The sequence below is a fragment of the Passer montanus genome, unplaced genomic scaffold (genome assembly GCF_014805655.1).
Source record: "Passer montanus isolate IOZ18808 unplaced genomic scaffold, ASM1480565v1 scaffold83, whole genome shotgun sequence".
Lineage (NCBI taxonomy): Eukaryota > Metazoa > Chordata > Aves > Passeriformes > Passeridae > Passer > Passer montanus.
In genome coordinates, this window is record NW_024373590.1 from 475,328 (window position 1) to 488,234 (window position 12,907).

Sequence of the window (12,907 nt, forward strand, 5' to 3'; positions counted from 1 at the left end):
TTCTCCATGTAATTAAAACAGTAGCCTCTTGCCATACATGTGTACAATCTGAATTATATTTTCTAATCCTTGGAGGACTAGCCCAAAATACTGTAAGAAATGAACATTTAAGGGATAAAGCACAAATCTATCTGTTTACAGGGGTAGGCTGGACATGAAAAACTGAAATGTATCTAGTAATACCTGGAGACTAAACAAATGCAGTGCCCTTTCTCTCTCATCCAGCATGTACTTCAGCCCCCAAAGCACCTCAGTAAGCCTTATTAAGAAACCTGCTCTGAGAATCAAGACTGGTCAGAAAGTTTAAGACACCACAAGTGCTGAATTAAGTGGCCTAATAATCTCCTTCAGACAATAGATTGGGAACACTTTCCTCTCTTACTGTCCCTTTGTAGATTGGACACTGACATCTCTCTACTGAGGGACTTTTTCTTATGTCTCTGGAGACAGGAAAATGACGTTTAAGTATCAACTTCGAAGGCTTGTAAATGGAAGACAGCCAGAAATACCAGTTCTATCAGTAACTGAAAATAAAGCATGTACGCCAAACCACTTGCATGTCATCAGCTTCAGTTTGTTCAAACCCATCTTATTTCATGTCCATCATGATTTTAAAATCCTCTGGGACCAGAATTTCAGATTTACATTGTTCAACTGATCACTACAGATAAGAATATATTTCATGTTACTCATCTGCTATTTAAAAAATATAACAGATTAGCAATGTTAATTGTGCCTTGTGATAAACTGGTGGTTAGTAACCTTAACTGGAGAGATCACATTTATTAATTTACACTAATTTCATTTGTTTCAGGGTTGTGTAAGAACAAAAGACAAAAGGAAAACACACAGAAACCCCCTTCTCTACTGAAACAGCTGTAAGGTTCGGTGTTTCTGGTTTGAAGTCCCAAATATATTTTGGCTCATGAAAATGGATTTGGAACATACAGAACCATTCTGAATAACAGACTTTCCCAAGCTCTTTATGCGTAGGAGAGAGAGAAGTTTCCTGAAATGTGATACCCTCCATGAAAACAAATGTCAAGAAAAACAAGTGAACAAAACTTACAGCATTCTGTCAAGAGCTGAAGAAGCCCCTATTATTATCTCTAACACCTCGCCTTTAGAGCAAGTTTCACAATCTTATGTGTCAGGACTTCCCAGAATTTTTCCCAAAGGAGCACATTGGAAGCTATATCCCAGAAAAGGTGACCAGGCACTGCAATAATATCACAAAAGTCAAATTCTTCAGACATGCCTAAAACACCCGTCCCAAGAAGACCTCCCTTCAAGGTATGCTATATCTGTGGCAGAGAATTTGGGTCACAATCTATTGCTATACATGAACCTAAGTGCTTAGAGAAGTGGCGTATTGAGAACGATCGGCTACCAAAGCACCTTAAAAGGCCAGAGCCTAGGAAACCTGAGGTCCTTACTGCTTCTGGTTCCTATACACTTACAGATGAAAATGAAGCAGCTTATTACAGTGCTCAGGCCCAGCTGGTGCCCTGTAGACACTGTGGCCGAACCTTTTTTCCTGACCGTCTCCCTGTGCATGAAAGGTGTTGCAAAGGAGGTGGCAGAGGTGCGAGGCTACCAAGCGCTACCGCTAGTAAATCTGGTAAAGAACCAAGATCTGGACCTGCCTCAGCAAGTGATGATCCATCTAAGGCCCATCAAGGAACGAGCAGGGCTGCACCAGCTGTATCAGACCAGGTAAATTGCTAAGCATGTCCTGTATGAAAGGGTGTGCATGCATCTTGATGCTTGGGGAGACTGGCTTGCCATCAAATTTAAAATCACTTTTCTTCAGAAGGTCCTTTTAGCTCCATACAAATTTTTCTCTGCTAAATAGAGGATAAAGAAAAGGGAAATGGTGGGAAGGGAATGAGGGAAACCACTTATTCATGTTTATTTTGATTTTCCTTTTGAATGGGAGTAGTTGGGTTCTCTGTTGAGGGTTTAAGAGTTATATCCCCAAGAGGGACTATTGCTTGATTTAGTTCCCTAGGAGATTCTATTGAGCAGATTAGGCAAGGTTTGGATGTCATATGTTTTAGAAGATGTTAGATATTGTTATTTAGTTAACATGAAATGCAATGTTTCATTGTCCTGCAAGCATCCAGTACTTCAAAATATGATTTTCATATTTTACTGTTGTTCTTAACATTGGCATGCAACATGAGTTTACTGAGGACTGCATGTTCAAAGGCAGCAGTTCTGGGTATAACAACAACAAAATAAATAAGACTGCACATTTTTTTCCACTGAATTTGATTCAGGATCCAAGAATAAAGAAGCTGATTCACATTATCCAAAAGCTACACAGTGTTTTGGAAAATTGGATATTTTTTTCTGCATTTGTTTCTGCACAAGCTGTCTTTTGGCCAGGAGTTTTGTAAGATAGTTGTCTAAATTTAGGCCCAGTGTCCAAAATAAATGGCCTTTTTTTTTTTTTCTTTTCAAATGTGGACTGGAATCCTGATTGCCCACATTACTTTTGATAATGGGATTTAGGTCTCTCACTCACCAAAGGAATGCAATACTATGCAGAGCATTTCTTAAGATGCTTTAGAAGGCAAAGTGTGTAACATGTTAGTTTGCCAGCTGCTGAGTAAAATTAAGATAATAGCATTACCCTAGCTTACATGAGACTAAAGACTTCATGAGTCCCTTTTTTATTATGCTATATGAGGCCACTAATTGATATATTTTAGAAAATTTTACATATTTGGCAAATTTGCTTTTATCAGCAAATTTTACATTATCCACAAGCAAATTTTACATTACCTACAAAGTGCTGCACTGCTGCATTTATAGTTGTAAGAGAAGTGATGCTGTTTACGCTCCATTGTGCTCTTTTTCAAAGAACTGTCATTGCTCTAAAGGTGATTGTTCAATGAAAGGCATGAGTGTGAAGCAGAGAGTTTAATCTATCACACATAATTCTGTAGATTATAAAAGAGAGGGACAGGGCAATTTTCTATAATTATGATCCCGTAAAAAAAATCTTTACAGTGTGGTTTGGCACTGACAATGACTCTGTAAAAAATGTTACCCTCTTGCACAACATATCTGCTCCCTTTGTGGATTCACTCACATCTGTTGACTTGTTGAACAACAACATTATTGCCACTTTTTACTTCTCTGAGCTCTGCAGAGCCAAAATGAAATCTGTTCAATTCTCCTCTTCCTTCTGTGTGAACAACAGGTTTCCTCATTTACTTCCAAGCAGTTCCAGTTCATCAGTTACAGCAGAACTAATGAGGCTGTGCAGCTTGCAGTTTGTAATTGACTTTGAGGGACTTTATTATTAACAATGACTTTCAGAAAGAGATGATGGATTTTACGTCTCTGAGGTCTATTCTTCAGTACAGAATTATGCATTGAAGGCAGAGATGGAATCGGAAGATTGAAAGAAATATCCTATGATCCAAGGGGTTCTTCAGGACTTGCAGACAGCTTATAAGAAGCAGTCAAAGGAAGCAACTTTCCTGTAGATTTAAATTCTCTGTGAGAGAATTTTCATTTCCAGCTGAACATTTTGAAAGGTCCACACACTGAAGGGTGTGGAAAAGCACTAAGTTTATGGAATAACTGCAGATTAATTATGAACAGGGACAAGGTCTGCGTCTCCACTAAAGTCTTCCTCTTTTTCCAGCATATGGTTTTCATTTTGCTCACCTTACCAGCTACTCAGCTTCTTATTAATACTGTTAAAAAATAGTGCTTCACTAGTGGTGGAGTGAAATGGCTACTGTTCTGGTCCTGGCTGGAAAGCATTTGGGGCAGTCCCTGTCTCATCTAACAGTCTTACTCACTGTGACAGTGAATTATTTAAGTACTTGCTTAAATTCCTGATTCAGCAGAACATCAGAGGAAAGCAATAACTGAAAAAAAAACTAGCCAGCCTTTATTTATTTAAGAGAGTTAGTGCTACTGTGAAATAAATTTATGCAATGAAAGATGCCCTAAATGAAAAACCTGGATTTTCCTCATTTTCAAAATAAAGTTCTGACTGATTTAGTGGTATATCATGTAAAGTGCATTTTAATTTTACAACTGCAAGCACTTCTCCTTGTATACCTCTGCCAGTATGCCCTGGAGTTCTCTCCCCTTTAACAAGTGTGGCATCAACTAGGCCAGTATCATTAGTGACAAACTCTTTCTCAGTTCTGCATTAAATGTCTTTAGAGGTGGAGACTGAACAGTCTCTATAAGCTGTCTATTCCAGTACCTGTCCTTGCTCTCAGAATCAATGAACACATCTGAGTTAATCATGTCTGGTTGTGTAGAATAACAGCCTATGCTCAGAGACTCTCAAGGGTCACATCAGCTCAGAAATTCTGCTTTGGATTCTGTTGTGGAACCCCAACAATGGAAGTGGTGTCTGCAGCTGCTGAAACTCAGACTTGCACTAAAACAGAGTCTGTGTTCTGTTGTTTCCTAGACAAAAATATGTGATAAATGTAAGTGAGCATCAATAACTTGCTGTGTGTATATGAGTCATGGGGTTTTTGACAATAGATAATGCTGATCTTAAAAGCCTATTAGATGGTGCTGCCATCTGCTGTTTTCTTCTTATCTGGTTAACTACCTAAGATATTTCACTGATCTTCCTTTGCTGAATTGTAATGCATTTTAACAGTGTAAGTCTTGAAAATTCGTGTAGAAAGAGCTTTGATGTTGTATTTTGCTCTAGCATAAAGCCATGTAGCATCTTGGTAAAGGGAAGGCTTCTTCAGATGCATATAATTCTAATGAAGGTGGAAAGTCAATGAGGAGCTTTTTTTGCCTCATTGCAGTGGTTTTGAATACCTTCCTAGGAGAACACTGGCAAATATAGAAAGTTAGATGAGAATGGACAATGAATGGATGGTTTGAAGGAAACTTATGAGTATTATCCTTGGGAATGACTGAGTGTCTTTCCTTTGCTTTTACATGGATGTGCTGACATACTCAAAAAGATAGCACATCAGGAGCGAAATGGGATATTTCATGCTTCCAGTGGAGTAATATTTTTTATGGTATGCATAATCTTGGAGAATTACCTTGCTGTTCAAGGCATATGATCCTAACATGAGTGCTGTTGTAGGCTGTGAGGTGCAACTTTGGATAGTCATGAGAGCCATACTATACCTTGTCTGTGATCCTTATGCAAAATGCCTTTTACTTGGCTGAGAGGAATGTGTGGAAAGGGCTGCTTTCATACAATAGAATGCTGCTGCTAAGTGCTTGTACCATTCTTCTACTGAGCCTCTAATCCATGGGCAGTTCAAGTCTATGACAAGAGCTCCATCCTAGAGCAGGATGCCCCCCCTCTTCCCATTAAAATAAATGGATAATTAAACAAATAAGAAGGGAAGAGTTGTGTGCAGTCCTGGATGATAAATATTTATGTAGGGAAGTTTGGGATTCAGTCTTATTGTGTGTACTTAAGAAGAAATAAAAAGCTTTGTGCAGTATGGAAGGATTTGACCTCATGTAACACCATAACAGCAGCCTGGGGCTAACCTTAAGTAATGTCAGGTCTATTGAAAATACATAGTTGCATAGCCCTCTGAACTAAATAACTTCATTCATAGTCACGCAGACATACTTAGCAGTCTTGGAGTAAAAAAGAAAACACTGAGACACCAGAGGAAAGCCTAACTACACTGTTAAGTATTTGTAGGTATTTTTATAATAACACATATCCTCAGGAACAGACCTTCCCTACAATCCTTTTTGAAAGTTAAAAACAAAGCAGTGAACAGACAGCCTAGCCACTGGCCTGTGAGTAGTTTGGGTTGGAAAATTGTGGTGTTTCCAAAAATAGTTTAGTTTCAAACTGCAGGCCTCCAGATGTTACATTTGGGATAGACACACTGAAAACAAAGAGAAATGAAGGGTAAATATCATCAGCTGTAGAAATTCCAAGTAAAGCTTATCATATCTTGGATTCCACAGTTAAAAAAAGAAAAATCTGTTACTACCAATTGCTAGGCTAATCTCTTTCAGGTTTTAAGCATGTGTGCAGGGAAGAATTTGTGTATATAATTGTATGTGTGGTGATGGGTCAATCTCAGTATTTTTCTGGAAGAAAAATAATTCTATCCTAGGAGTGATCTGATTTCTTTTAATTAATTCCGATTTCTCCTGTTGTTTCTGTACCATTTTTAATTGTGGAAATTGCAAAAGACAGACATTTCTACTTGAAAAGATTTCTGCATTTGAACTAGGATTTCTTTTTCTTAGTCTGTTACCATATGAAGAGTTCCTACAAACTGAATATAAATCAAATTGCTCTTTCCTAGTTTGCAGCCAATAAGTAACCATTTAAATGAATGGCAGGAACCCAGATAATGAGAACTTGTGGGGAAAGTGTGTTCCCAGTGATTTTACACCTAGCATTTTTTAAGATACCATTTCTGAAATAGTATAACCATACCCACAGCAGGCATGCACACTAAAAAGAGTTCTCTGACCTCAGGAGTTTAGATTGTAGCATCCTTATCTAAAGCTCTCTAGAGCCTACAAATATATATAGTGTATAGTGTCTTCAGAAGACTTTGAATCTGGACCCAGAGTCTTACTTTAAAATCAGACAAGTTCTAGGTGACAACTTGAAGTAAAGAAGTAAGTGAAATTTGATAATGAAAAGTTATAAGATTTTTTTAAAATAGCTGTTGCTGTATTCTAAAAAATAAAATCTAAAACATAGGAGAAGAAGGCTGTATTTTTATATATATTAGAAAATATGTTAATATAAAATACTGTGTTATCAAAGATAGCAAGGAAATTCCATTTGTAAGTCAAGAGGATGAAAATGTCCTTGGAGAGCCTGTCTTTGGATGTTATGTTTCAAGACACTGTGAGAACTTTCCAGATGAAGTCCAACTTTTCCCAGAAAAAATACACTTTATAGAATAGTATTTCTTTCATGTAAGTGAGATTACATGTGTGATACAGGAAGGCAATCTTCTGCAGATTGTTCACTAATGACATTTTCAGACTGTAACATAAATACAAGAAAAGCTGCCCAGAATTTCATGAACACATTGTGATGGGCTGACAGAAAGAGTCATAAATACGGGAACAGGTTATGCTTTGTCTTACAGAGCAGCAGAGGAAAAAATGAAACCCCCACGACTCTTGTTTGAGTGAGAAAGGTTTCCTGTATTTGGTCTGGCATGGCTGTCCGTCTGACTGGAGGAGGGCAGGGAATAGCTCATCTCTTACTGGTATTCTGCAGTCAGGAGTGTAGGATGTGCTGGCAGTTGTGAGACCCATCTGTGTGCCTCAAAGTTCTTCCCTACAGCATGTTTTTATCCAACTTCCTGAGCACGGCTGGTACGGATACCACGCCTAGCCCAAGACACGCCTAAGGACACAGCTGAGTCCATAATCTGCAATACCACAGTAATTATACATTTTTCAGCCTTAGATCACGTGTTTGTGAGGTTTGGGGTTGAGGAATCTTTTTCTTCTGTTGTTGAGCTGTTTTCCTCTGAGAACAAAAGCAGATCTTCAGTGTGGAAACAATGACTTGCTTAGAGTCCAGTTCTGCTGCAGTCACTGGCAAAGTTCACACTACGGCCTTTGAGATAAACAAACAGCAGTTCCTATTTTACCCCTCATCCTCATATATCCTGGCTTGGTTTTAATCTTTGAAGGCCAAGAATTTCACCAGATAACTGATCTGTGTCAAAAGTGAGGTTAAGAACCCAAATCACCTCCTGGGAGAGCTGCCCTCACTGTCCAGCTTAAGAGAGATAGATATCTAGGCTGTACGCAGCACTTTGATTTGTGTTCTGGTAGAAGATGGAGTCTTTCTGTTATTGTACTAGACATCAAGAGTTCAGCTGATGAAGCTTTTGTTGCTGCTTTCCATTTTACGTATGCTTGGTAAGTAAAAAATGGCTTCAACCATTTAAGGTGGATGCTACATTGCAACCTGATGAAGCAGATTTGTTGTTTCTACATGTGAAGACTTATCATTTTCATGAACTTGAAGGTATTAAAATAAAAGAGATGAAACTTAACACAGATAAGTATAGATTAGTCACACACATCAGTCAGCCCAGCATCTGCAGAAGAAACCTGCCTGTTCCAGGTGCCCACTTAATGAGGCAATATCTCTTATTAGCCTCAGAACTGATACCAAACAAAACCAGACTGAAAAAAACAGTTACACAGATAGCATGTTCCTTATCTATATGATTGTTTTCATACAAAGTCATTCTGATTCACAATATTTCTTCTTCTTCACGGTTGTTATTTGCAGGCAAAAGTGATAAGACGGCCACCAACAGTGATTTGCTACATATGTGGCCGTGAGTATGGAACAAAATCTATTAGTATACATGAGCCACAATGCCTGAAAAAATGGCACCAGGAGAATGACAGCCTCCCCAAGCACTTGAGAAGGCCAGAACCCAAAAAACCTGAAGTCAGAACCGTGCAAGGTAAGCTACAGACCAAATTAAGACAGATGAGCAAAAAAGTGTGAGGAATTAAAAAAAAATATTTTAAGGCAATAGGTAAACAGTTTGCAAGTACTTTGTTCTCCAGTTTACTGTGAAGATCTTGTTTTATGCTTTCCTTCTGCTTCACAGAAGGAAAGCTTATCATAAAGTCTTGAAAGTAAAAGTAGTCATTGTCTATGAACTAGGCTCCTGGGACATTCCTCCTGTATGTGCCAATGTGTCCTAAATCAAAACACAAATAGATTAGCAACCTGCTTCACAGCTACACTACTACTTTTTGACTTCTTTTAACACAGGCATGTCTTAAAACAAGCAAAAATATCCAAGAATAATGTGCAGACATGACACAGAATCATTAAAATAAAATACCCTCAGGCAACATAGGTATAGATACTTCAGCCAGACTCTTCTACAGTCAACAGCCCATATTGATCCCTTCCTATTTACAAGTCTGAGAAGCTTTCATTGTGAGTCACTGTAATATAAACACAGTGGAGAAAAATATATATGTAGTACAAAATAAACAATCCATTTTTTGCTAATTTTACATGTTTGTGCTGTGGGTTCTGTTTTCTAAGATACCACTTCTTCAAATCAATGAACACTGATGATCCCCAGCATCCCCAGAGATGGGCTGTCATATGTATCTGAGGGTCATATGTTCGCTCTAGTATGCAAAGGAATTCCTATCCATGCTTTGCCTGGAAGGTGTTCCTGGGACTTCCCATTCCCACATAAAGTTATTTCACCTTTCTTGCTGGATGCTTTCCCTGGCCCTGCCAGCTGGTCTGAGCTACTTTGGGCCAAGTTTGGACCACTTCCTCAAGGCATTTTATTCACACACACTTTTTTTTATATTCCCCACAATTTCCCTCAGCTTCCCATAATGTCTGGAAAAGTAGACAAAGTCTCCTACAACTCACTTGTGAAAGAGTCATACACTAGATCAGTTTACAGCAGTACAAAGAAATATGTCCTCAGAAGACATGCAGAAGAGAGCAGGATCACTGAGAACACTAACCAGATGTTCAAAATAATAATCAAAATTGAAGTAATATAAAATCGGAACTTGGTTAACAGATGCCAAGTGGCATAGTTGAATCTGGAGCAAAAGATGTGTTCAAAAAACATCTTCATTGTATTTGCCTTTTTATATGTTAAGTACTTTTTAATTATTACACATTTTGTGGTAGAACAGATGGAGAAAATGAGAATTCCATGTGAAAGAGAGGGATGCTAAAAAGGCAAATCAGGTTATTTTGAAATGCACTATTCTTGTTTTGAAGGAGTGAAAGCAGAAAGACAACCACTCTTTGAGAAAACAATCTAGCAGAAGGCTCCCAGATATGAATCAGAAAGTTGTCTCATTTACTCAATGAGTCATATCAGGCGCCTGCAATCTCCTATGAAGTGTTGTGTGTCCACGGTTTCTCTGGGGATACTGACCTGCTTCCAGCATCTGTCCCTAAATGCCTGCTGATGCAAGCCTGGTCGGTTCTGTAGCTTGAGCTAAAATTGTTGTTCCCCCTGCAGCTGCCTCATATTCCTGGCTTTGAGAAAATAATCTCAGTGTTGTTCTTTTTCCATAAGACTTACTCTTGATCATGTGGTAAATGCTATAACTGACCTTCAGACCACATGCATGTACTGCATGTCTCACAGTGTCTCAGCTCGGGGGGAGGGATTACCCCGTTGTTGAATGAAACAAACAACGTTCAAAAAAAGCTCAGAAATATTAACTGCTTACATAAAACTTTTTATAACTTACATAAATTTTTTTCTGAAAACTCAAGTGTCACGGGAAGACAACCGCTGCCCTCATTACACAGTGTTTTGTTTGTGGAATGCCTAACACATGCCTGCAAGGAGAAAGTCATCTCTCTTTCTCCCTCTCCTTTTTTTTTTCTTTTTTTTAATATTCCATAAACTTTCCAAAGTACAGAAAATACACATTCATTTCCTGCAAGCAAAGGGGATATTTGTCTCAGCCAAGAAAAGAAACACTACTTGGTTGCTCTTCTAACAAAAAGAACATTAGGAACAGGCATATTAAGAGATCTAAGGCTTATTGTGGTTATGTGAACCATTGGATATGAATCATATTAAAATTGTATGGGCCTTTAATGAAGAGCTCTAACATGTGCCAATGATAGAAACCATGGAGTATTTTTAAATGCAAAAATCCTTTTCTTTCAAAAATTGTCTACTGCTAACAGTTCAAAGAAAAAAAAAAGATTTAAAAATCTTTTTCTATATTGTCATACCAAATAAAAAGGGTGAAGCAAATACATCTTCAATTTGAGCCGTGTGGATTTTTTTCTGCGTACACTTCAAATGAAAACCCTTAAGATCTAAATCCAGGTATTAAGCAACCTGCCTGGCCTTTTTGCAAATCAGTTTGAAACAACACTGTGTGAAAATCCATTTCAAAAGGAAAGTCCATTTCAAGATGAAAGTAAACAAGATTTTTGTTTTTTAACCCAAATTAAATCTTGAAAACACATCTGAGTGTTTGAAGAATGCTCCTGAGTTTTCAGAGCAGTCATTCTTCCTGCAGTGGAAAATAACTGACAGTAAGGCTGGATTGGTGTTTAAATGACAATAGATGCATCAGTGCAATGACCTCACAGGAAGTTGTGGCTTTAAAGTACTGTAGTTCTAAGGTTTTAGGCTTATCTAAGATTTACTCCACTTTTTAGTATAACTTACATAGGCTCTAACAGGAAGAAAATTGGGCCCCTTGTCCAGAGCAGTACAAAGAGCATATTCTCAAGTACGATATGCTCCCACCCATAAGCCATGGTCAGATAACACGTGCTTGTTAAACAGAGGTTGAAGCAAAGCCAAAAAGTGAATTTGCTGATAATAGTAGGTATGCAAAGATGTTAATAATTAGCTGAGAATGCAGATCATAACACACAGCGTGATGTTTTCTCTGTACTCTCATACAGTACAAAATTATTCAGTTTGAAGTTAATTTAATTCAACCCTTGGGACAAAAACCAGTCTTTTTTATATACTTTTTACTCTTTTGCTTCTTTCTTTTCTTTTTCATTTGCAAAAGCAATATGGTTTGGTTAAACTGAAAGGCTCAGTCAACAGGTATTTCCTGAAAATATTTTCCATAAAGAGTTGAATGTGGGTCTCCAGAATGAAAGCTGATACTTTCTTTTTCTAATTTTCCAGCCAAAGGTTTCTATGATCTTGATGCTTTAAATGAGGCTGCCTGGACCAGTGCCCAAGCCCAGCTAGTTCCATGTGATATTTGTGGGCGTACTTTTCTTCCAGACAGACTGATCGTCCACCAGAGGTCCTGTAAACCGAAACCTGCAAAGTGAAGTGGCTGTAACACACATGCATACAAATGGATGTCTGCTCACACATACACAGACAGACACACACACACTTATCCTAAGCTAAATAAAGTGTGTATGTGTGTTAGTAGTGTGTGTGTGTGTGTGTGTGTGTGTGTGTGCACGAATACACACACATGCACCCATGCCTTTCAGACAAACCATGAGAGAAATAAAATTCATCTGGAGAGACACCAGAACTTTATTGTGTAATGCTATCATGTGCTCCAAAAGTCTCCAGAGTAAAAATCAGCAGTTGCTACTGAAGTGTAAAGTCAAATATAGAAAATTACTTTGTTGAAAACAAAATTTTGCTTCTCCTCTTTCAAAGACTCTCTGGTTGGTGTAGACCTTTAGCCGAACTTGACTAACCAGAGAAACCAAGTAGCTCCTTTAAGTTTTTTTCATTTTTGTTTGGGTTTTCCAGTTTTGGGGGTTTTTTTGTTTGGAGCACTCCAGTGTTTACATCCATGTGTAACTGCATCTCATGAAGCCCTTGACTGCTACAAGTGAAACCTTCCCATGGAAAGGGATCCAGTCGTGTGGTAGAAACAGACACAGAAGTGCCCTTTTTTGTATAAGAATGATTCTGAACATGTGATTTATCCTGAGCTCAGTAAACTCATCATGTCAAAAAAATTGTAAGTCAGGGAAGCACATCTTGGTCATGAACTTTGTAAAAGAAAACATTTTAATGTCAAGACAAAATGAGCATGATGTGCCAGATGGCTGGCATAAAATATCACCCTTCCCTCTGTACCAAATGTGGCCATAACAGAGCACCAGTGCTGGCTGGAAGACCGGGTATTATACAAGAAAGCCATGAGGAAGGTGTTTGAAGGTGCTATTTTGAAAAATGCTGTTACCTTATGTAGAGGAATGAGTGCCAAAACACATCAGTATAGGAATAGGCTAAACACATGAAGGAAGTAATACTCCCTTTTACAAGGTACAGCAGAGAGCAATTATTATTTTACTTACTCTGAAGCCTTTTATTAAGTGGTGAGGTTATTCAAAAGGTATGACAAAATCCAGTACAAGTTGTGAACTAGCAATCTAGGCTTCCTGATATCATGAAAGAAACTG

At 38.2% G+C, this 12,907-nt stretch overlaps 1 protein-coding gene across 1 annotated transcript; it reads left to right on the forward strand.

Annotated features, from left to right (window-relative positions):
- Nucleotides 1-985: 985 nt before the first annotated feature.
- Nucleotides 986-11,806, forward strand: LOC120513569 (zinc finger protein 474). Its single transcript, XM_039733131.1, is given in 4 exon segments — nt 986-1,199; nt 1,202-1,716; nt 8,267-8,447; nt 11,655-11,806. Coding segments are annotated over 4 exon segments (1,062 nt in total).
- Nucleotides 11,807-12,907: the final 1,101 nt, after the last annotated feature.